We start from the raw sequence: 24,647 nt of genomic DNA on the forward strand, positions 1-24,647 counted from the left end.
ACTGTGCAGTTGTTCCCTATACTGGGGTAAAAACCAAGAAAAGGAGGTGAGGCTTTCCTTAAAAACAGTTTCTTGATTGTGTTGTCTCCCCACTATTGAAGCAGAGAATCTGCAAGGAGCATGGTGTTTCCTTTCCCTGGCACTTCAGGGTTGTCATAGTCCCATCAATGGAAGTTGGCTTGAACTAACGAGAAGGATGATGCATTATGAATTAGTATGTTGTGACATGTTGTCAGCCTGCAGTTTTGGTATGATTTGGTACTCTGTACTGTTATAACTATGGGGTGTTGCTGTATTGCCTACCACTGTTTACTCTGATAACCTGGAAAAATGAGTATAGCACAAGGTAAGTGCACAAGTGGGAAGCATCTCTGAGTAAGAAGTTTCTAAAACCTTCAGCAAAGTGGAGGTCTTTGTTTCTATCATTTCTGAGGCAATCCAAAGTTAGTTTTCCTCATTTGCATGGTGTCCTATGGGTATCTGCTTTTAGCTATTGCTGGTAGTAGGGTTTCCTGTGTTGTACCTTGAGTAAGAAGTGCAAAGATGCTGCTTGGGGCATTCAGAATGGGGAAGCTACAAATGAAGAAGTATCTGTCTAGAGGTGTGCATGGCTTTCAGTTGTCATATATTCAAAGTGCTTGCATGCTTAACTTCAACAAATGGTCAGAGAGTGAAGTTTTCTGAGGTCTGAGTGGGTTTAGTAGTTCGTTGAAAGGGAGAGACTTGCTTCTGCTGCTTCCCTTTCTTTTGTTTCTGTGCTCATCTGACCTGTTGATGAGCCAGTTCTGCTAATAGGCAGTAACAGCAAAACCAAATGTAGCACAATTACAGCCTTTCCAGCTGATCTTATGAACTGAATTACCTCACCATGTAGTCAGACAAACCTGGAGATAAAAGGGGTGGGTGGGTATGAACTTCATGACTGATTAAAGGGGTGTTGAGGAGCATGCATTTTAGCGTCAGCAGGCTCTTAAGTTAGTTCTAAGATGTGTTATCCCAAAACTGAAATCCATTAGAAAAATAAAGTTGAAACAGAGCGGAGATATTAGCTAAACTTATGGGTTCCTACACAACTTGCACTGGCTCACAGTGAGTTAACAACTTTTATTGATAAAGATCTTTTTATTTGCTCTTTTAGAGAGAAGGCAAAATGTGATGTTAGTAGAATTTAATGCATTTTAATATCCTTTCTTGGAAAATGAGCATGGCAGTGTGGATTCTTCAACAATGTTCATTGCTTGCATTCTAGCTATCCCTGGTGCATATGTATGAAAACTGTCTTTAAAATATTTATGATATTATGGGAATATAAATGTTGACTTTCAAACAGACCTCTTCTGGAGGCTCAGCTGTTGGAAGCTGTTGTATGTTATAGGAATTCTGCCTATAGTAAGCATTTCAGTTTCTGTGGGTTTTTATCAACAAAGAGTGAAATTGGATTTTACAAGCTGATCTCAGTGTTTGACTGAGGTCTCTATTCTGCTGTGATGCTATTTAATTAAAATTCAAACTCCTTTCTGAAGATAACTATTTTAACTTCTAACCAGAACCCAAATCACTTGTTCAAAATTATTTGTCTCTGATACCTGTTATAAAAGCTTCATTGCATTTTAAAAAAATGGATGCAAGGTCAAAAAACTTCTTTGGGGTCAACTATTTTGCTCTAGTCTTATCTGCTAGCACTAGCATAAACTGGTACTCATATCCATAAGTGTGAAAACTTAAGCAGTGTGTGTGTGTGTGTATATATATATATAGTAGTTATTACATGCCTTATATCATCTCCTAAAGTAAAAGTTACTGGGAAAACACCTAGTTAGTATACTACTACACGGTTCTGTAGCAGTGATTGTTGGCATATAGTTTGTGAGCAAACAGTGGTGCATTTAGTTGTACACAAATAGTGATAGTAGAAGGCATAGCTATAAAGGCAATAGTAAACCCAACGTTTAGCTTAGAGCTACCAGTGGTGAAGAGATAACATTGGGAAAACTTGTATGTATTTCTTCTCTGAATGCAGCAGTGTTCAGCCTGAGCCATGTTTGCATAGTAACTTGGCTGACAAGTGTGAACTTTGATTAAAAATACTTGTACAAGATCCAGACTTAGAAGTCAAAGGCAGCAAATTGTGTTTTGTTTTCTGTGTTAGCTACCAACTGTAGTTACAGATGTCTGTTTTCACGACACCATCACTTTCATTTTATAACCTTTGCCTCTTTTCAGCCTGTCTTGAAAGTCTCTGCTGTTCTCATGACATGGTTTCCTGGTGGTTTTAGTTTTGCTATGCAGCCTTCAAGCTTTGTTTTGGGTCTTCTGAGTGTTGAGAGCAAGTGTTTATATGAATGGCAAAGGGGGTCTATTTTTATGCTTTTGGGGGCTTCCAGTTAACTAATAGCTTTCCAGAAAGATTCCAATGCATGTGAAGTGATTCTGACTTGGGGGAGGAAGTTCTGAACTGACTGAGCAGGAAGGGTGTAGCATGTTCTCTAGTTTAATAGTCTGTCAGCTGGAGATTTTAGCCCAACTATCAGTGCCTCAAGGCTAAAATAACTGATACTGAGAGTTTAATAGGTTGGTTTTATGCAATTCGGGTCCAAACTAAAGGATATCCTGTGACTTGTTTTGCCTCTTGGCTCGGAGATTGAAATACCTTTCCTTGTAGTCTTAGGAAGTAACTTGCATACTTTGATTGCAATAATACATATAAGAAAATCAGAAATGGATAATGAAGGATACAGCTTGAAAAATTGTGAAGGGTGCATTTGAAACAAATATTAAGTCATATGTGGAAAAGCTTGTGAATGAACTCTGGGAGATGGTAATGTAATGCTAAGTTTACACTTATCTGCTTACATGTATTGAAAGAACTTAAATAGTATTGGTAATGTTTTATTTCTATCTGTTACTTATGCAGATAGTGCATTTCCTTTTTTGTGTTCACAACTGCATGTAACTGATGCTGTGGGTGTCAAACCACTAACTTAATTATTTAGCTAGTAGACTACTGACCTTAGGTGGAAGGAATGCATCACAAACTTATTCTCCTTAATTTAGGAGAGGAAATATTTTCCTTAATTTTAACTTGTCTATTTGCTAGAATGTGAGGAATTTAAGAGGAGAGGGTGCTGTTATTTACAGCATGTATTGAAGGTATGATCTTTGCAAAGTAATAATTATTCTTTTTCTCTTTAGGAAATACATATAAAGGAACCCAAAGAAAAGGAAGTAAATCCTTGCTTATTACCAGGTAACTTGTATATTTAGAATTAAATAACAAAAAATTAATCATGTAAACTATATCTAAATATTCTCATGTCTGTGCAGCAGACACTCAAGTGACATCAGTGTACCAAGTAGTAAAATAGAGGTTTTGGTGTAATCACCCACACAGGTTGAAATGTTTTCAATATCTGTATATGTATGGATTGTTGAAAAAATTGATTTATTTTTTTTTTTAATGGAATACTGTATCTTTAGGTAAGCTGCATGTGGAAAACTGTCTGTACTTCAGTTTGCCCTGTTTCTTAAAAAGATAAAATTGGTTTTGGTTTTTTTGTGTATTTTTTTTTTTTGTTTTTGTTCTGGAACTGAAGACCAAGAACTAGTGTGGAAACTTACTTTCTAGTTGCTTTGCTTCTACCTTGAGTTATTTAGGCCTTTCAGTGCCTTGTTCACTGTTTAAGATCTTTTTTTTTTTTTAAATTTACAATTCTTTCTTTAAAAAAAAAAAATTTCCAAGATCAGGAAAGATGAGGTTACTAAGATAAAATACAAGTAAAAGCTTAAAATAAACTAGTATTGTTCTGTTGGGGTTTCTGTACTTATAGGAAAGACCAAGAATCTGGCTGATCATACCTATTAAAACCTGGTTTTACTTTCTTAAACTTGAAGTTCAGTTCCTGCTAATTTTAAGATTAGAACTTTGACCATTATTTATGCAAGCTTCTGTTTGAGAACTTTAAAATACCCATGGGACCTGTAAAATAAGCAACATCTCCAGTCAAAGCTATGAAAAATTAACTATGATGAACTTGTAATAATCAACTCAAATGTTTTAGCATTCTTAAGAGTTTAGCAGTAAGGAAAATTGAAACAGTTTTCAAATTGTTCACTGACTGTATTAACTACTCTTCAGTGAGCTTTGGGTTCCCCTTCTCACCCCCAATCCCCAAGTACACACTCGTATGGTTGCTCTTTGCAACTCCACGCGTTGTTCTCCTACTGGTTAGAGTACGCCATGATACAGATACTTCTGGCTACAGAACTTTTAAATGTGTGCAGTTGAACAGTGTTCAGTCCACCTTGAGTAATGTTAGTAACCTGGAAGGTTCTCAGTGTACTGATTCCAGAAGCTGCCTCTTAGTCTTGTTGTGTAATAGTGATGAAATATCTTCAGGCATACAGTTATGAGCAGCTGTCAGGAAGTTAATGCTGTGTTTAAGGTAACAGTTGAAATAATTCAATGATAAACGTCAGTTATGTTGCAAGTTAATGTTTCTTTTATACAGGTGAACTGCTGCTTTGTGAGGCAAGCACAGTATACAAGTACATACAAGATGATGTGTTAAACTGTGGCACCTATGGGAAACTTGTATGCACAAACTTCAAGATTGCTTTCCTTGATGATGACTCTGCTTCAGATGATAATGTAGGAAGACAAGTCTTCTAATTATGACCAAACAGACTCTGAAGACATATAGTGTGTCTCTGACTAAATAATCATATCTTTCCCTTATATAAGGATACAGAATGAATATAGATTTACAAAAAGTTTTAATGGCTGCAGACTCATTTTAATCAGTCTGCATCTGCTTGGTCTATACAGATCCTTCCTCAAGCTCTAATGAGTATTTAAGTAAAAATGGCGCAAGCCTGTATGCGGACACTGTATTAGACATAGTTTATAACTCTCTATAACTTGTGAGTTGGTAATTTTGTGAAGCTTAAGTTAAAAGAATGAATTGGTTTGAAAATTAAATAGACAGTTTGTTAAACCTGACTTCTGACTGCTTATCTAGTAGCAATTGCAAAAGTGTGAATGTCAAACATACTTCTAATGTTGTATAACATCTGTCTGACTTGACTTTGGGCTGCATCTGCAGAACCATTTCAGGGTTGCACAAGACAAGAGTAAGCTGGTATTCAGTGGAAATGCTCTAGATAATTGTGTGGCTCAGTAAAGCTCTGCATTATTCCATTCAAAGTCAGGTGTTAACTGCAAAGATTAAAAAAAAACTGGTACTATTGAGCTGGCAAACATTTAAAATGCTAAAAAGTCCCCAATTCTTAGAAATGAGCTGTATCTTCTTTCCTTTGTTTTGGGTGCTCAAATTGAGCTATCAAAGGGGAGTGGTAATGCCACACCTTCTTAGATGTGCTTAAGCATCTGAAACAGTCTGGTCCATTTAGGTGATAAAAGTGAAGGAGAGCCTAGTGTATGGCTTTTGAGTGCAAGGTGATCTTGACAGTGAAGAATGAGAAGAATACGATTTGACACACAATTGTAGTCAGAAGTTTATTGGGGTAAAACTTCAGGAAGCTTAAATGTTAAAAATTAAGGCTTCTGTAGCCAAATATGGATTTTTTGGACCTTCTGGAATTAATTGGGACAAAGCTACAGAGCCCTTTCCACAGATAATGTGAGATTTATGCTAAAGTTGGTAGCGACCTTGCTAATTTCTGTTCCATCCCTAACTTATAACTCTTAGTTGACTTGGGATGTTATAAACCTATATTTTTATTAACAAAAGTTCAATATTAGTCACCTGATTCAGAGTGGTGCAGACCTGGAAATAACCTGAATGAAGTTAACTCTGTTCACAACTGTCTTTTAGATTAAAGTAAATTTTTAATCTACTTTATCTTCTTATGGTAGAAAGTTTCAACTTGCCATTGTATCTTCCATGGGAATTCTAGCTCTCTCTGGTATTTCAGTGTTAGCTGATGTTGCAGGGTACTTAATTATGACAGATGTCTAAAACAATTGGCCTCACCCATAAATTATGTGGTTATTATACAAGATTTGTGGCTAAATTAACCTGCTGTCATAACTGTTGCTAAGGTGGCTAAATAGAAATACAGGACAAGTTCTCAGTTGAAAATATTAAGACTGAATTGCCGTAACCAATTTTCTGCTGTGTTCTATTCAGTGCAAAACTCATATCCATGATGAAAGAATGAACATTAAATGAAATGCAATATCTGAATATCAGAAGGGCTTCTGGTATGATTGTTAATTCTACATTTAAGTCTATATTATTAGATGCCAGTCAGCTGTACTAGCATACAGTGGTGTTTGCTGCACAGTGAGGACAGTCTAAGTTCTGTAAGAACTGATTAGTTTCTGTAGGAGAAACTACTCCTGAAGTTATTAGTTAAAGCAGTAGTTGACAGAAGATGTGTTATTAAAGATCAGATGGAAGCAGTGTGTTATACGAAGGCATTCTATCTTTGACTTGAGGCTTTCTGTGCACAAGAGATTTTGCTTGTTTACCTTAATGAAAAGTAACTACTTGATTTATGAATGCTTTCATGTTAGAGTTTCTGATAGTCTGCAAAGTTAACATTATTGATGTTTGACAGATGGAAGAAACCAAACCGTGATGTTTGGTACTCTTGAGGACTGGCGTGATGAGTTGGAGTGGACCAAAGGGAATGTGAAATACAAAGCAGTGACTACCAATGAAGGTTACAGACTCTCTGAAAAGTAAGCTTGCCCTGGTTAATAGTGAACTTTGGATATACATCTCATTAAGATTTGTGAAAATCAGTGCTACCTTTGATGCTGAGCATTATACAGGGTTGGTGTTTTTTTTGAGTGGGATTTTTGGGTTTTTTTAGTGGGTTTTTTGTTTGTTTGTTTTTAGGATCTGGTTTCCATTTTGGTTTTTATGGGATGCTTTGATTTGGGACCTCAGGAGGTCATCTTACACAGCCCCTGCTCAAGCAGGGTTAATTTCAACATTGGGTCAGGCTACTCAGGACCTTGGTCAGTCAAGCTTTGAATGTATCTATGGGTGGAGAATATCACCTTAAAATGGAATAGAAAATATGTAGGTCTGGTACCTACGCTTCGTCATACTTATTGGTCAGCATGACACTTTCTCAGTCCTGTACCTGTACTCTAGTAAAATTTCAAGTTATATGCACTTGAGATATTCTATTGTTTTGGGAGGCAGGGGGAAGAGTAACTGGTTTAAAGTATATCTGTAGAATGTACTGATGGATGTTAAGTTGCATCTCCTTTAGTGGAAGGTTAGAGATGTATACTTCTAACAATTTAGTTAAGTAGTATATATTGGTGAACCCTTTGGGATATATACAAGGCTTTGTATGCTACTGTTGTTAAATAGTCAAATCCTGAAAGGTTTCACAGACCTTGGAAACAAACATCAATTTTCAAAGAACTAAATCTTAACTATTTATTCTAGAACTCTGTCTTGAGAGACCCAAACTGAGGTTAAGTACTTATCTTTGTTGCTTCTGTGGGCCTTGAATATAAATAGTGTTGGCTGATACTGGAAATTCATTATATATTAAATGACATCCTTGAATTGTGATGCAAGCTGCTTACAAGGCATGGAAACAGAACTAGTTATCTAATAGTACAAGGGTATCTTTGAAACAATGAAGAGTGAGAGAACCTAGGCGGTCTTAACAATTAGTCTTAGATGTTACAATTAAATGTAGGACTTAATCGCAGCCTTGGAAAGGCAGGGGAATGTTGCAGTGAAAATAACGAACAGCTCAAGATTGGAAGAAAATACCTCATCCAGCTGAAAATAAAGGGGAGGGTGTTGAGGACTATAATTATCTAGTAGGAAAGATTATTGTAGCTATAAGAGTGAATATATAATTAGCATGTGGGCTAGAATACTCACCATCATTAAAAGGAGCTTGTAGCTTGTTCTTCATGTTTAAAGTGCAAGAAACTTTTTTTTATCTTAGGCTGCCTTTGTATTTTGTTGTTTCCATATGCATTTCTGAAAAGAGTATCTTGAAGTATGAAGACAGGGGCATTCCTGTAAATGTATATATGTGCATGGCTGAGGGTAAGAAATCTTATTGAGAAGACAAAATTTCAACTAGCATTTCAGGTGTTACTGCATATTATTTTCAGAACTTGTTTTTAACAGCTCACGCTTATACCTAGTCATCTATAGAAGGGGAAATAGATTTTGGTAGGAGAGGTGCTCAAAGTATTCTGTATTCCTCTAAACAGTGTAAAGCAAAATATATATGGTTCACAGCCCCCACTTACTTACATCAGATGTCTAATGTCCTATAGTCTACATAGACTAGTAATCTGTCTATCAATCAGCCTGTTTTTCATGAGATTGAGTACTGACTGGCATCTAGCTGAGGCAGGATGTAGGGCTTGAAATGCTGTTTGGATATTGAGGTGAAGACCATGCATGTGCAGATATAGTTGAATACCTCCAGTTACCTAGCTTGGGTACTGGTAAGTAGTATGGCTGTGATGATGCAGCATCATCCAAGTAGCCTAACTGAAAAACTAGTTCTACCAGTCTCAACAGAAAATGAAGTTAAATATACTGTTTTGCTCTCTGTAGCAAGCTGGCTTTGGCTTTCTACCTTGTACCAGAGTTTAAGAACCAGTAAGACAGAGTAGAAACAAGTAGCAAAGTAACCTCACTTATGAGATTTTACCTTAGTTGCTGTGTGTCCATCAAAATTCCCAAGGAAAACCATGTTCATTTTGTGCTCTTAAAGTAATCAGTCCATGGAGAAGAAAGTGCTGTACTGTCCTGCCTAATCTGTCCTTTCAGATAGTGAAGTTCAAAACAGTTTGGTTCACTTGGTCTCAGATAGTCAACAAGACAAATTACAGTGGCTGTTACACAGAAACAGAAGTGTTTGGGTTTTTTGAGTTGGTTTGTTTTTATTGCATCTTGCATTGTTCAGAGGCCTTGTAGAACTCTTCTAATTATTTCCAAATCCTTTTTGGGAAGCTAGTGTCAAAATAGCTTGGCCATATTAAATCTGTTTTGGATGGCAGTGAAAGGATGATATAGCTGCTTTTTTCTACCCTTGATGATTGTGAGGTTTCTGTGAGTTTAAAGATCAGCTTGACAGTTTCAAGCAGTAGGTGTGACTCAAGAAATTGTGTAAGGGAAGTAAGAAGCTTTGAGGACTGACTTGCTACAAGGAATACTTGCAACTGCAACCTGATTTAGTTGTGGAGTTATTTTTATTTTTTTTTAATATCTTATTTCATATGCCTAGATGATCCTTTATGCATAGCTCATGTGGAAAGGCATGACAGTGTATCTATTGTGAGTTATCTCAAGGCTGAACACTGAAAAACACTGCTGTACCTGTATGGAGAAACTGATGGCCAATATATGAGTTATTACAAGACCCATCTTGCTGTGGCATATCTTCCAACATAATTTGGTCATAGACGTTTTGATCAATTTTTTTCACCTATGAGCACAGTTGAGAAAGTAATGTTGTGATATAATCTGACATTTTATGTTTCCCTGTGCCTGTATAAAGCTTAACTTAAAACTTGCAAGCGATAACACAGTGTACTGAGGCATGTAGTTTTAGTGCAGATTTAGAAGTTTGCTTCTACTGATGGCTTTGCTGAATACACCAAAAATTCAATAAAGCACAGCATAGAGAAATTTCTTGTAATCACTCAGTCACTTAAGCAAATACTTCGTACAGAACAGTTTACCAACTTTTATCACCTGGTAAATGTCTTTATGCAGATTTGGTGTTGGTCTTGCCATAACGGTGCTGCTCTTCTCAAAATGTCTGCATTTCCAAAAGAACAGGATGACAGCACTTCACAAATGCAAAAAGCCTTCTTGGATGGGTCAGTAATAGCTATTCTGTCCACAACACTTTGCTTGGTATGGACCTTGCTTCTCTTTTTCCATATATGGTATATCTTTAAGCTTGCATGCATCAGGAAACAAGTTCTAGATCTAAAAGTAGTTTTCTACAGTGGAATGGGTTTAAGCCCTTGGCCTAATAGCATCATTGGCCAATTGTGCAGTCCTGCACATCACTGAAGGCTTATTTGTGGAGATATATATATCAGATGAATCTCTGTACAAACTGTGGCATATTAAGTAAAGCAGCACCAAACCCTGTAGGTCTTAAGTACAGTTAAAGTACTATTAACTGATGGGCTCAATTGTGTTTGCATGTAGGTGAAGTCCAGACTCTTAATCTCTAAACATGAATTTGCAAGCTGTTTTAAATCTCCATAGTTTGCTGTCTTCTCAAACTAGATTTGTGTTCTTAATAACTTTAGATAAAGTGACCTAAAATGGCTGAGACAGTCTAGCAGTTCACTGCTGCCACTTTCAGATGTGATGGCAGACAGCACTTTTTCAGCTGAGTTAGTGAGCTGAATTAGCTCAGCAGTCTGAAAAATGCCTGGCTGGGAGCTATGGTAATAAATTGTTGCTTCCCTTCCCCCCCCCCCCCCCCCCCCCCCATCTTTTTAACCTATTGGGTGTCCTGGAGAGAACTTCTCTCTTAGCAGCAAGCTATTACTTCAGGCCAGTACATACAGTTCGTATTGCTTCACAGTTAGCTCCTTGTTCCTCATAGATGAAGAGCCTGTTAATCACACAGAGCTAACAGGTGATAGCTTGATTAGGCTCTTAAAAACCTCTTTTGTTTTTAAAATTAATTATACTTGTATGGGAAAGGCTTTTGACCCTTCCTGCAGATTCTCTAATGTTTCCCCCCTAAATGTGGAAGTTTACATGATTTGTAGCTCTTAATGCTATTTCATAATGTGAAAGTAAGTAAAACTAGCAGTAAGCTGTAACAAGGTATCAACTGATATTCTGACCCCTTGTTTGTGGCCATCTGAACTTGGGGCAGTATTGGTGGTTTTCTTTGCTATGGAGTACCGGTGGTTAACCACTAATATTTAAAAAATATAGCTACAAATTGTCTGTAAGGGTGTGTTAACATGTTGTTGTAATAGTATCTGAACTCAACCACACAGCAGATGTTTACAATTAACAGCTGCTTTTATTGAAAAGGCTTGTTTAGAGCTGGATCTCCTAGCACAAATTGTTTACTTCAATTTGGAAGAAGTATCATAATCAACAAATGATTGCTTTCCCTCACTTCACTTATCTGACACATCCTCCAGTTGGTCTAGTGATCTGCATTTCTGATGTGGACTCCTGTAGTTCTCACTTAAAGCAGGCTTCTGTGCTACAACATACAGGAAACAAAATACTTTGTCATGTACTGGGCAAGTGCCTGCAAGGCTTCACTTCTGAAGTATGAGCTAGAACAGCTTTTCCCGAATCTTGACAATAAAAAGACAGCATGACAACAGAAGTATTTACTAAGCTGATGTTCATCTGAGCTCTGGAGCCTGAATGAGGAGGGACATTCTGGGTCTAAACCAAAGGTTCATCTGGCCTGGTATTTTTTTTTTCCTCCTCTCCTAGGGAAAAAAATAGCAGATATTTAGGGAGGTATAAGACAGGTATACTGTCTTGTTTGAGTCCAAACTGTTTCTTCTTTCTTTTACTCATGTATTTCATGAGCAAACCTGACAGCTAGGTATCAGAATGTAATTCGGTTGGTAAGAGTCAAGAAAAAATTATAAGTGTCTGCTGGGAGGTTTGGGTGTTTCTATCCATCTCCTATTTCTGGATTCACTTCTAAATAGCCTGCTAGTAAAGTAATTTTGGTGTGTCTAGTGAAGAAAATACTTACTAAAGAAGCAGTAGTAAAAATCAAGTAATGCTTGTAATATTCATATTTGTGCAGTTAGATTTTTATCAGTGTAACAGTTAAGAGCAGCAAAACTTGTCATAATCTTGTAGGCAAGCTTCCAGCAAGTATTTCAAAATGCATGGAGGTCATTAGCTTTTCGGGGTATATATCTTTTGGTCTTACAGCTGTTTCCCAAACCATGCCTGTTAACTTTGTCTTCAGAGATAATAGTTGGTGCATAATTTGACTTGTGAAGCAGAAGGCTTTAATCTCTTGATGATTTGATTTAGAATCTATAAGACAATTGGCAAACCTCCCTATGAACTCCTGAAGATGGATGACTTGTCAAGCAGCCTTCCATCTCTGCAAGATATCCAGACTGCACACACAAGATTTAAACAGCTGTTTTTGATAGGTAAGTCAAACTTTAAAGTAGTCTTTCATCTCTAAAGTGACTGAGATGCAAAGCATAACAATGCTGTTTTGTCTCATGAATGCAGTCCTTGTCTTAATTGGTGTCTTGCTTTTGACTGTGGTTAAAAGCAGACTTTTAAATATGTAACTGAAGACTGCTTATGACTGGCATGTTAATGGAGATTTGTAGTTCATAGACTTACTACCTCTTGCTAAGCAATCACAGTATCTGAAAATGACTTTAAAGAGAGACTATGATTGCAGTTTAAATGTTAGCTGGAATACATTAACTGGATTGAAACTTATGTGAGAGATTTCTCAATCTTCTCTTGTCCACTGAAATTGAACATTAAGTGTTAAGTTTTTTTAAGCCTTTGGGCTATGTCAAGAGTTGAGACTAAGCGCTAATTAATTTTTGCCCTAGCTTTTGTTACAAACTTGTCACATCTCAAAATATGAGCTTGCTTAAAATTCTGTCACTCTGGCTGTAGAGCTAAACGTAACTACTGTAAATAGCAAGTCCACTTAAAAAGAATAAAAATGGGAGCTATGTGAAAGCATAATCTAGGCTTTCGAGCTCTTTTCTGGGACTCCTTAACTAGTTTGCTGTCATGAAACAGTACTTTGACCTCAACTCTTGGTAGAAAAAAGGCTCTACACCACCTTGCAACTGTGCAATGTGCCATTGGGCCATTTTGGACAGTGGGTCTTCTACAAGATGAAGAGGGTAAATGTTGCAATAACCTCTGTCTGGTGGCATGCTGAACACTGGGGTGGTTCACCTACAGCTATTGACGTTGGACATAACGGAACTGATAATAACTGAGGAACTGTATTTTTGCAGTGTAGCCTACAGACAGTATCCAAGTCATATTGGTTTTGTACTTGGAATTTAGCTCGTAAGTTGATATTGATTGCAAATTAGTATGAATGGCTTCTGGTAAACATGCAGTGAAGATTTTAGTGACACTCTGAAGAGAAGTCTAGGATATATGAGGTATTTGGCAGAGTTTCACACTGAGGATTTTTTCTAGAATACACTGTCAAATCTACAGTGAATCTTTCATACTAATTAAGAGCTAAAAATGATTATCTGTATTTTCATGTAGATTCTGGTAACATTCTCCTATAGGAAAAAGGTCAAAGCTTAAATTCCAAGTCATTTAACATGTCATCTCATTCTATGATTCTCTCAGGAAATATTGTGTATTTCAATGGTGTAATTGTATTACTGTCTGTCATTACTTGAAACAAAAGGGAATATATTAAAACTGCATTCCAGTAAGTGTTTGCCTTAGTGTTTTAAATAAGCTTTGTTAGTACACTATAGTTCACTAAATATAGTACTATGCACTAGCAGTTTGAGAAAACCATTCAGGTAACTTCTTGCAGAAATATTAAGATCTTACAGGAATTGACTACCTTACACAACTATTTTTTTCAAAGTCTGAACACATTAACTTTTTTTTTTGTTCTATACATGCCTAGTTAATTTGATTTGGGTAACTTTCAGTGTAACTTAAATTTCCATGCCCAAACTGAAAAGAAGTTTCAGTTATAAAAATCCTCATTAAGTAAAGGAGAAACCATAATAGTAGGTAGCTGCTTGAAAGAGGATTTTGATGGGGAAAGCTTGGATCCTCTTAAATTGTTCCTCTTATTTCAAATGTTAAAGGCAGATGCTGGTTTTGCTAGACTGCTCAAAAGTCTGTTTGCTGTTTTCCTGCACACCTTAAACATTTCAGTTCTCAAATCCTAGTGGAGTTCACTGTCCTAGAAGATAGGGAGGAAGGGAAAGCTTTCTCTCTATTGTAATGTTATTAAGCAAAATAAAGGGGTAATAAATAATAAATATAAGGGGTAAAGCAAGCTGGAAGTGTTTTGTACCTGAAAGAAGTTCCTGTTCTGAAGTTCCTGTTTTGACTTGGAGATGACTTTGGCTGAGGGAGAACTGCTAGACAAAGCAATTATTTATAGAGGCCTGCACACAAGTGGCTGAGTCTAATCAGCACAATTGAACAAAACAAACAGCCACACTTAATGTGGCTACTCAACTTTTTGGAGTAAAACAGAGTTCTATGCTGTCCATAATGTAAGAGAACTAAAGAACACTTCAGTGTGGAATATAAATGTCATCGCTATGGGTGAAAGCCTGTTATTTCTACAGGAGGAAAAAAAGACGACAAACACCTTTTCCTTGGTATCATGGTTTCTGGGTGGTTTTAAAGGACTAGAAATTGGTACTATAATTTTTCCTTGGCTCAGAATGGACAGAGGTCTTTCAAATAGTGATGGCAGACTAAATGTAACATGAGATTTGGGTACAAGGGGATATTCTAAAACTTGTATGGAAAGACGGTGAACTGGGGAATAAAGGGTATCTTACTAGAAGTGCTGTAATGTACATACTTTAAAGGTTATCATACTTAAAGGTTGGAAGTGAATTTGAAGATGTTAATCAGAAAAGATTGGAGAAAACTACATCTAATGTAAACAGAACTGACTAGGGAGTTTTGAAGATGCATTCTAATGCTTAAGTTGTAGAGAACTTGTTTCTGTGGCCAGGGTGAAATGAATCAGGGAAAGAAAGATTTATTTTTTTTAGTGTGTAATGAGCAGGCATGAAGGCAAAGGAACAAAATCAGTAGATATATGCTTGTGCACTTGAGGATCGTAGATGCAAGCTGTAGTGTAGGGAAGGGAGGAAGTATGGTGTATCTCAGTTGTTTCTTAGTAGTGAACTGTTGTAAACCTTGGGCTTCAAGGTTTGTCTTATGCAGGAAAAGTGATCTGTTCTTGTTTTAATTGACCATATCAGCTTGTGAGAGCTTTCCAGTTTCTGAATACTGGCTTTGATAGAAATAAAAGCAATAGAGATTTAGGTTGCATTTAACCAGATACAAAAATCCTAGTGAAACTCATAAGAGTTTAATGACTTTGGTATTGCACTGGCCTCCTGGTTTATCTTAGTTATTCCCTTTTTTTGATGTATTTTTATGCCTCTCTTCAGTTGCAGTGAAAACTGTTTAAAACTTTCAGGTAGTCTTAAATCCCATAAATTTGTGTAACCCCCTTCTAAAACCCATTTGTGTTTCTGGCTCTAATAGTAATGACTTTCAAAATCCAATCTTCTTATGTTAAGCTTTAGATCATGCTTTAGAGTCAAGGCAACTGGAACTTGGAAGTAAGAATTCAATCTCCTCTGATTAAACTTTTCCTTTCCCATTTTGTCAGCAGATTTACTTACTTGGTTTAGTTGCTATGAACCTACAGCATACTTTTTGTAAAAGTCTATAATACTATAAAACTTTACTGGTGTTTGTAGGACTACTTTACTTCCTTGTTTAGTTATAGGGTGTTGACTTTAACGACATTGATTAGGATTTACTGACTCCTTGGTATTGACTGTTTTATAACAGATGTCTGTTAATTAGCACTACATATATGTGAGTAAACAAATTTTTGGTTTTGTTGTTTGTTTGGTTTTTTTTGCAGATAATAGTACAGATTTCTGGGCAACTGATGTGAAATGGTTTTCATTATTGGAGAGCATGAACTGGCTAGAGATAATCAGGTTTGCTATATCTATAACTTTCTGGGTTTCAAATTGCTGTTAAATGCATTTGTAGTGGGTTTTCTAGCTAGTTTCTTGAAATAGGAAGACATTCTTCACCTCCAATAGGAAAGAAAATTAAGACAGGCTTATGGTCCCATTTATATTTCTTATTTCTACAACTTGAGACAGTATTTTTACAGTGCAGAATTGTGTTAAGCCTCCTGCATTAAAGGATGTGAGAAGCCGCAGATCATTCCAACTACAACTCTTCCAGCAAACCTCTTAAAACTATAGATCCAGTAATTTCCCTCCTGCATTTAGTCACCTTCTTTCCAAACTGAAGAATCTCATTTGTTTCTTGCATTAAACCTATTCTGTGTCTCTGACTAACCTTGCCGTTCTTCTCTGTACTCTCTACTTCTGCAATATCTTTTAGGATGGGATGAACTGCAGTATTAGAGATGTTAGCCTACCAAAGATTTAGAAAATTACAGTTGTTCTCAGTTTTGTCCCCTTCCTCTCCTGATTGTTCAAGTTTTTTTTTTCTTATCTTAGCAGTCCACAGTAAGTATTGGAATGGTGTTGGCTAACTTAAGGCTTGTTATAGAGGAATGTTGAAGGGTTTTATTTGTTTTCGGTGTTACTTTGTGCTAGCTCTGTCTGCCATTTTATTCTATGATCAGCTTGTTACCATGAAGTACTGCAGCAGTTTTCTGTAGTCAGCTTAAATTCTTTCTAGTCTGAATAACAGTCAATAAATATTGATAGTTATTCATTCCTTATTCCAGAATGTAAATGTATGTTGAATGAGAGGTTCTAGTGAAGATCATGTGTTGAGAAGTGCATTGACATAACCAAGATTACAAGTAGTTTAAAGTAAATGCCAGCCTAAGTTCCTAGCCTTATGTTTTTTGAGACTAGTCATTTCCATGCTTGGATCCAGTGCTTACTGGATCAGCCTGTTCTTGGCTCTTGCAGTCAGTAGGAATGCCTTCTCAGCTATTCTAGATGCTAGAACAAAGAATATGACAACTTCACACTTAAAAAATAAACTGTCAGCTTCTATTAGTGACCTAAGCAATTGCAAGAATCCTAGTTTGTGTGCGAACTTTTGCTGAAAATACAAACTTTATGAAGAGTTAGGTCTGGAAACCAACAGTGTTACATCTGGGTTTGTGATCTTTAATTCTACTCAGTCTTCCTTGTGTAATGATAATCTCTGAATAAATTTTGTCTACATGTTTACGAGATCTGATTGCTGATCCTTCCCTCTGCCTCTCAAAACCAGATTATGGGAGAAATATACCATGTAGTAGATTAGAACATAAGTGTGGTGATGTTGACTCTTTTCTAGGATAAAGATCTGGCTCTTAACAATTGTAATACTTTAGTGTGTGTGGTGGCTGGTATTGATCCAGATTAAAGTATTGTATTAAAAATGTACAAAGATAACAGCTGGAAATGCATGACTAATGGCCAAATAAAGATACCTCTTGAAAGTGTGCTCTTGAAGCTAAACAGTTCATTTACAGAAGTTGAGCATGACTTATTGTTTTAAAGGACTAGGCAAGTTTTAGTAGTCTGAAGTTCTAACCCCTTTTAGGGGACACTAATGTAAGAAACTTAATATTTTCATAGCATTTTTACAGTTCACTTTTCCTGTACCACAACAGGCAAGTTTTGAAAAAAGCAATAGAAGTTGCTGAGTGTCTGGAAAGACAGCATACAAATGTTCTCCTTATAGGTAAGAATTTCATGAAATTATCCTATTGTTGTGGTTTAACCCCAGCCAGCAATTAATTTGAAGGGCGATGCCTTGAAGGGTGAATGAGTGCAACTTGGGGTATAAGGAGTCAAGTTCAGGACTTGGGAGTTTATGACAAAAGGAAAATAACTCAGGAATATATTACTTCTAATGTGTGGCTATAGGTTCATTTTTATTGCTCTTTGATGAAAATGAAGCTCCTTAACTTAAGAATATTCTGCTGTCCTGCATAATAAATTATCTACAAAATTCTTGTATAGTATATTCTGTTTATTCCGAAGTCAACATTTCCTGAATGTTGATTTACATTTGGTTCATGTTTTTTCTCTAGCCTAAGAAGCCAGAAGCAATGGGAGTATCATCTGCAAGGCTGCACAGAGACTAAAAAAAAAAAAATAGTGAAGAATCACTGTCTTGCATATAAATAAAGTGCTGATCGTAAAACTTTAAACTGCAGTTAACTTTTGAAGTTTGGAGAGGTTTATTCCACAATCTTGCCTCTGTGTTTGAAGAATTCAAGTGTCTGTCTACTGCCCAATTTTCAAAACTTTGGGATTTTCCCTCAGGTTATTTAATCTCATTTTCAACTGTAAAAGGCATTCTTGGTGCTGTCTAATTTCACTGTTTGAAATGAAATACTGTCTGAAGTTAGAGAATACTATATAGATAGCCTTCATGTCTGTACTTGCATCTAATAATGTTGTTCAGCTATTGAATACATAGAAATCATGAGTGTTGTTGCAACTCTGGCCTCTTCTATGAAAAGCCCGTTTCCTAATTTCACCTTGACTTGGTCAGAATTCCTTTCTAGCAGTCTTATCTGTGACCTGTTTGTTTTGGCAGACTGGTGAAAGCCTCAAGACACAAAGTGGTCCTTTCAGATTTCTTACTGTGTGGGACTGGTCTGTGCAGTTTGATCCCAAGGCCCAGGATTTCCTGAACAACCCTCTTTATGCAGAGAAGCCAAAACCAGATAAAAGTAAACGGAAAACTGCACAATTCAAAGTAAGACATGTGCTGCTTAACTTGTATTTTTGAAATGATAAATATACTTTTGCACAACTCGGTCATACTTCAAATGTACTTATAGTAGAAGCATTGGTGCAAAGTTTTAATTGATGAAATACATGTACACCTCACTCACCTGGATCTGAAGAATGCAGTTTGCACCCACCTCAGTTATAAGTCACTGTTTTACAGTTACTGTGCATAGCTGTGAACTTAAGTTTTGTTTGGTGGTTTTTTTGTACTCTTGTGTAAGTGTAGTGATAACTTCCTCATGGGACTTACCATCCAGGTGAGTTGCACTGACATGTTTGAAGTGGGATTGTTTTGTTGTTCTACAGAGTACCTAACTGAAATACATAGCAAACTTATAACTGCCTCCCTAATTCTGTCTTGAGTGTAACTGGGGTGTGTGCATGCATTTTAGAATCACAGAATATTTTGGGTTGGAAGGGACCTTTAAAGGTCATCTAGTCCAACCCCCCTGCAATGAGCAGGGACATCTTCAACTAGATCAGGGTGCTCAGAGCCCCGTCCAGCCTGTCCTTGAACGTTTCCAGGGATGGGGCATCTACCACCTCTCTGGGCAACCTGTTCCAGTGTTTCACCACCCTTATCGTAAAAAAATTCTCCCTATATCTAGTTGGAATCTACCCTCTTTTAGTTTAAAACCATTACCCCTTGTCCTATCGCAACAGGCCTTGCTAAAAAGACTATCCCCATCTTTCTTGCAGGCCCCCTTTAAGTACTGAAAGGCCGCAATCAGGTCTCCCTGCAGCCTCCTCTTCTCCAGGCTGTACAACCCCAGCTCTCTCAGCCTTTCCTCATAGGAGAGGTGTTCCAGCCCTCTGATCATTTTTGTATTTTTGTGGCCCTCCTCTGGACCTGCTCCAACAGGTCCATGTCTTTCCTGTGCTGAGGGGTGGTTGAAGGGGGAACCACTGCCACCCACCCACCCACAAAAAAAAAAAACCAACAAAAAACAAACAAAAAACCCACAAAAAACCCCAAACAAACAAACAAAAAAAACCCTCAAAAAAACCCCCCACCAACCTGTCCAGGGTATGGAGGATTACAAGTGGACTGCCTTGTTACTGGAAAGTAGCACAAATTCAGTAAGAAAAGTCTTGTTTGGGGTAGCCTTTTTTGATTGTAATCTCCCTGTTTTGTTGGTTAAATTCTGTTCTGTACAAAGCATTCTCAAGTGAGACACTGTCAGTATGATCTACAGCATTAATTAGGGAACTCTTATGTGGTAGAAAGCAATGAGGAGCCATTGGATAAAAACTTCTAAATCAAGTGCCCCTTGATTTGTGTGGCTAGCTTAAACTAAACATGGAAGTCTGTAATACTTGAAGGCATGCAAAGAATTCTCCTTTTTCAAAGAAAAATGCTTTATTCATTGTTACTTCATTGCTATAGTTACAGTGCAGGGAAGGTATCTTGGAATACTAATTATGCTGTGTGAAGTATTTGGTGTGTTAGCCATCTAAGAGTAACAGTTTTAGACTATATAGCAAAGCAGTGGCTATGTCTAAGTGACTTTGTTGCTTGTAAGTATTTTCTGAATAAAAGTTATATTTTTCTTTTTCTTTTAAGATGTTTTCTAAAGTCCCATCAATATTTATCTCAGTATATTTCTTTTCTTTCCTCTTAAAGCATCAATGGCACTTTTCTTTGCCATTGACACAAACAAAATCTTCCCCAGAGAGGATTTTTTAGGGAGGAAACAGATCATTTAATTAAAAACATTCTGGGTAAAAAAATTGGCAAGTTCATAAATTCTTCAGATGAACCTCTTAATAGCTTCAGGGAATTTTATGATAGCTGGCATAGTAAACCTGTTGACTGTCATGGTCTTCTGTTACCTTGCATTGATGGCCCTGAAGTCAAAGTCTGGGCACAACGGTATTTACAATGGATTCCTGAGGCCCAGCTTCATTGTGGTGGTACAATAGCCACAGCTGCCAAGATTTTGGACTTGATGGAGGAAGTGCAAAACTTGCAGGTCAAAATGGATGAAGAATGTAGTCAAGCTATTTCCAGAGATGTACATGCTGTTCCAATGCTGAGAAATTCTGCCCATTTGTCATCCTTGTTTCCATTTGTTTTACTTCAGAGACAGTCTATCAAACCAGCTTTACCCACTAGCACCTGGAAAGACTTGGAAGATGAAGATGACTTGGTCAAGAGGGATGATGAATTTGTTGATCTAAGTGATGATATGTCATAAAGTGTATATAAATTAAAGTATGAATTGTATGTGGCTAAGCTGAGTTTTAAATGTTGTGCTGTATCCTAATATAAGGAACTTGCTCAAGCATCTGCAGCCTGTTTAATGGGTTTGTGAGGTTAAAAAAAAATTGGTTGGAAAGAATTATTTGCTATGGTTAACTGAGCATATTTTGAATTTCCATTTCACTCAACAGTATTTATTGCAGAAACACATTTTTAGCATAGGTGTAATAAAAACAGAAGTCTAGGCTGGAGTAGCCGTATGGAAACTTTGTTCAAAAAAAAAACAACATTCTTTTCTGATGTAAAGGTGGAATACTAAATACATACAGCAACAATTACTATTTTAACATAAACCCTCTTCCCCTTATGTTAAGAATACTAGGATTGGAAGTACTGTGACTAGGAACTGTTAATGCATCTGCATTTCTCTCCCCCCCCATGTAAAATAAACAGGGGAAGGTGCAACTAAATGTGCATTTAAAAATAAACTTTTTACAGTTGAGGAATAAACTTGTGGTCGCCAGGGGTTTTCTGTCTACTGTGGCATCAACTGAAGTCATGTGCTTGTCAAACTTATCTTTTCTGACAGTGTTCATCTTTTGGCTTGCAGAACTTCACCTCGCATGGTATTATAATAGCAGCTTGGCTGCTCTAAGCCTGTGCATGTGCTTAGCTTAAGGATCAGATGCAAGAGCTTAACTACACGTTTCAAGTCTTATTGTGTGCCTGATGTGCTATACGCCCTTGCTGCCTTGGAATATTAAGTCCCAAATGTTTGCTGTTTAATTGTAAGAAATGGCCTGACTGTGAGACTAATTTGCCATGAGTATTTTTTCTCCTTTTAATAGAGTGAGATTTTTATTCTGACTTCCCCATTTATGCCAGTTGCCTTTGAAGCTTTCTGTAGCTTGCACTGAAACCCTCCACATAAAAGGGAAGACTTTTTTTTTTCTGTAATCCTACAGTGAAGCTGGATTTGCAGTCTGTTGCCACTTGTCATGAGTTGGTAGTACAGCTTATGAATGACATTCATACCATATGAGCACTTGCATCCTGTTGCTGGATGTTGTAACAGTACTTCATTGAAAAAAGCCATAAAGAAATGCCTGTTATGTTAATATGTATAGCAAAAATTTATCAGCAGATCTCTAATATGATAAAATAAATGTATTAATGGGGGAAGGGGGAGAGCTTAATGCAACTCTATGCCAAACTGAAGCTTCTTGACTCTTGATTGCCTTAAGTCTTAGTAGTGTGAGGACAATACTTGAGTTTTAGCATTTTACTTTAAAATGCACTATACTTATGCTTTCTTCTGCAATACATATGATCTTACAGCTAGCACTTGCTAGAATGGGCTGTCTAGCACATGTCTTTCAGACTTTATTATTGTAATTCAAGTGACTCATGTATGCAATAATACTTTGCATGTTGAATGAGCAATGCATTTTTATGGGGGGAAAAATGCCTATCATTCTAAGGTCATTTGGGTTCAAGGGTTTTTTAAACACTTCCATTAGAAAAATATTAAAATATTAAATGGAATTTTTCTATACTTTTGATCAAACAGTTGTAATGTTTCAGTTATGAAGATTACATTTATATTAAAGAACAGATGTTGGACATCTTATTTGTACATAAGTTATCAGAAGTTTATATAGAAGAAAAACATATATGTGGAATTGAACATGGGAACGCTTCTAATGTAGAGTAAATACTATTGTTATTGGCTTTCTGTACTGTGGGATTGGAAATATACTCTATTTTTACTCCAGGCTTCTGTTTATACCTCCAAGTTTTTACACTGAATGCAAGCTAGAAGCTTTACAGGTGGTTGGTTTGGGTGTTTTTGGTTTTGTGGGTTTTTTGGTTTTGTTTTTTTAAATACTGTTATTTCTCTCTAGTGGGCTGTTTGGAGTGTCAATAAAATATACTTTGACATATCTGTACTGAAATTAGAATGTATGTTTAAGCTCATGTTTTGCAAATGATGCTTTAAATCATAGCAAAAGATAATCTGCAGTGACAAGGCTTTTCCAGTTATACACTGGGTATTTACAGACTGTAATAGGGAGGAAGCTGTGCAGTTTTGACCTGGCTATGCTTATTGGAGAGGTGCTGTCAGTTCAGGAAAGAGGAAAGTTCAGTGTGATGTAGTAGGATGACTATGGGAAGTTACTAAGGTTGTCTAGACAGTGTCTGCTGAATGTCAGTATTTGGGGGTTTATTAAACACTGTTTATTTCAAATTTAGCAATGTACCTGTCTTCCCCCATTTCAAGGGGGGGAAGATTAATTTAATACTGTAATTCTTACAGTATTAAACTAAGCAACTTCTTGAAATTACTACAGCAGAGTATTTCTCAAACCAAATGTGTATTGAGCATGGATTGGGAGATTGTCACAGTAAACCATAGAGTACAAATGAAAAACATCTAATTTTTTTCCAGAGATTACAAGTTACTAGCTTCTGTGTGAAAACAGCACTAGCACAAATCACACCTTCAGGAATCATGCCACTTTAGGAAATATTCAAAGAGAACATTACAAGACTGTGACAGACTTGTTCTTGAAGTCTCATACAGTAATAGCTTATGCAGCAGCTGTGAAATGCCGGGTCATATTGTAACACAAGGTGTGCCTCTGCCTCACCCACATCTTCTAAAGATCAGCGAGTGTACTTTGACTGCTTGGCTTTGATTTAAGACTGTGTTCACTGTAATGAAAATGTTCAGCCATTGTTGTATACCATATTGGAATGCAAATGCGTACTTTATAAAGGTACTTGCAGCCAACTTGGCTTCCTGATCTCTTGCTCCAGTTAAAGCTTTTTCTATTCATGCTCAAAGCATGAAAGAATAACTTCTTCAGCAGGTAGTAGTATACTTTCTGTAGTGGATGTCTTACGATGGGTTACTTTTGTCACACCAGAGATTACCTTCATTCTAGTCTTTAGCTGGAAACTTCATATGCATTATTTGCTGCCTGGTATGCACTTGAAAAGTTGAGCTGGAGAAACAATTTTTTTGGGGAGGGCACCTCCACATTGAATACAAAGGGGGTAGAAATGAGGCTGTTCAGGCTGTGTTAGAAGAACGTGGTAGAGACTGCAAACAGTTCTGAGCCCCAGAGGCTTGCTTGGGAGGTAAGTTTGACTTTAAAGAGTGTCAGTTTTAAACTTGTTATGGAGGCTGAGAAGAGGTTAATAGAGGGCTGCTAACATCTTGGCAAGTGTTTGTATGGGCAATGGATGCTTGATGCTGTCATGTTTTGGACTACTGTGAAGCCTTGTCCTCATGTGGAAACCCTGTGGAACAGTAAAATGCTGTTGCTTGCTTGTAGCCTGTTACTCTACTTCTAGTGGGCATTTAGTTTCTCAAGCTTTTTCATTTCAGCAATCCAGTAAAATGAACTAGGTATTTCCCTTAATGTTTTGCCTGAATGCTTAAAGCAGGCAGATAACATTTACCTGGGAAGTGCACTTGTTAATTTTGTGAACAGCAGAACTACGAAGACTGATTTCCCATGGTGTTGTCTTGTCCGGCCATACCACAGTTCCCTCAACTTTTATCCTTTCTTCTGGCATTTCCTACACTTGCTCATACCATAGCATCTTTGGTCTTCTCTCCCTCCATCTCCTCTCTATTCTTGAGTCATGTGCTGTATCAGCAGTTAATAGATTTGTCATTGCTACTAACTTGCTGGACAAGCCAAATTTAGTATTTTAGTTCCTGGGGGACCAAGTAAATGGACATGACTTGGCTTGGCCAGGCCATATAGACTGCCCGTTGGAATCTAATAACTTTTGAAATCTATTTGTCAAATATGATCAAAATTATCTACTGGTTACCAAAGTTTTGGTGCAGGTGGGTGGAGAGGAAACTGATTAGCTGCCCCATGTGGTTACTAAGGAAATAAGGGTGAGAGAATGAAACTAAAACCTTTG

General features: G+C 37.0%; 1 protein-coding gene across 1 annotated transcript; it reads left to right on the top strand.

The window, feature by feature from the left end:
- Window positions 1-330: 330 nt before the first annotated feature.
- On the top strand, window positions 331-22,645 carry LOC309601779 (myotubularin-related protein 12-like; the record flags this gene model as incomplete). The annotated part of the gene is given in 10 exon segments (XM_082334908.1): window positions 331-346; window positions 6,583-6,706; window positions 7,948-8,023; window positions 9,738-9,844; window positions 12,015-12,139; window positions 15,634-15,712; window positions 17,368-17,438; window positions 18,271-18,464; window positions 20,124-20,170; window positions 20,172-22,645. Coding segments are annotated over 10 exon segments (1,365 nt in total). The 3' UTR covers window positions 20,698-22,645.
- Window positions 22,646-24,647: the final 2,002 nt, after the last annotated feature.

Source organism: Platalea leucorodia (assembly GCF_965183815.1).
Source record: "Platalea leucorodia genome assembly, chromosome: W".
Lineage (NCBI taxonomy): Eukaryota > Metazoa > Chordata > Aves > Pelecaniformes > Threskiornithidae > Platalea > Platalea leucorodia.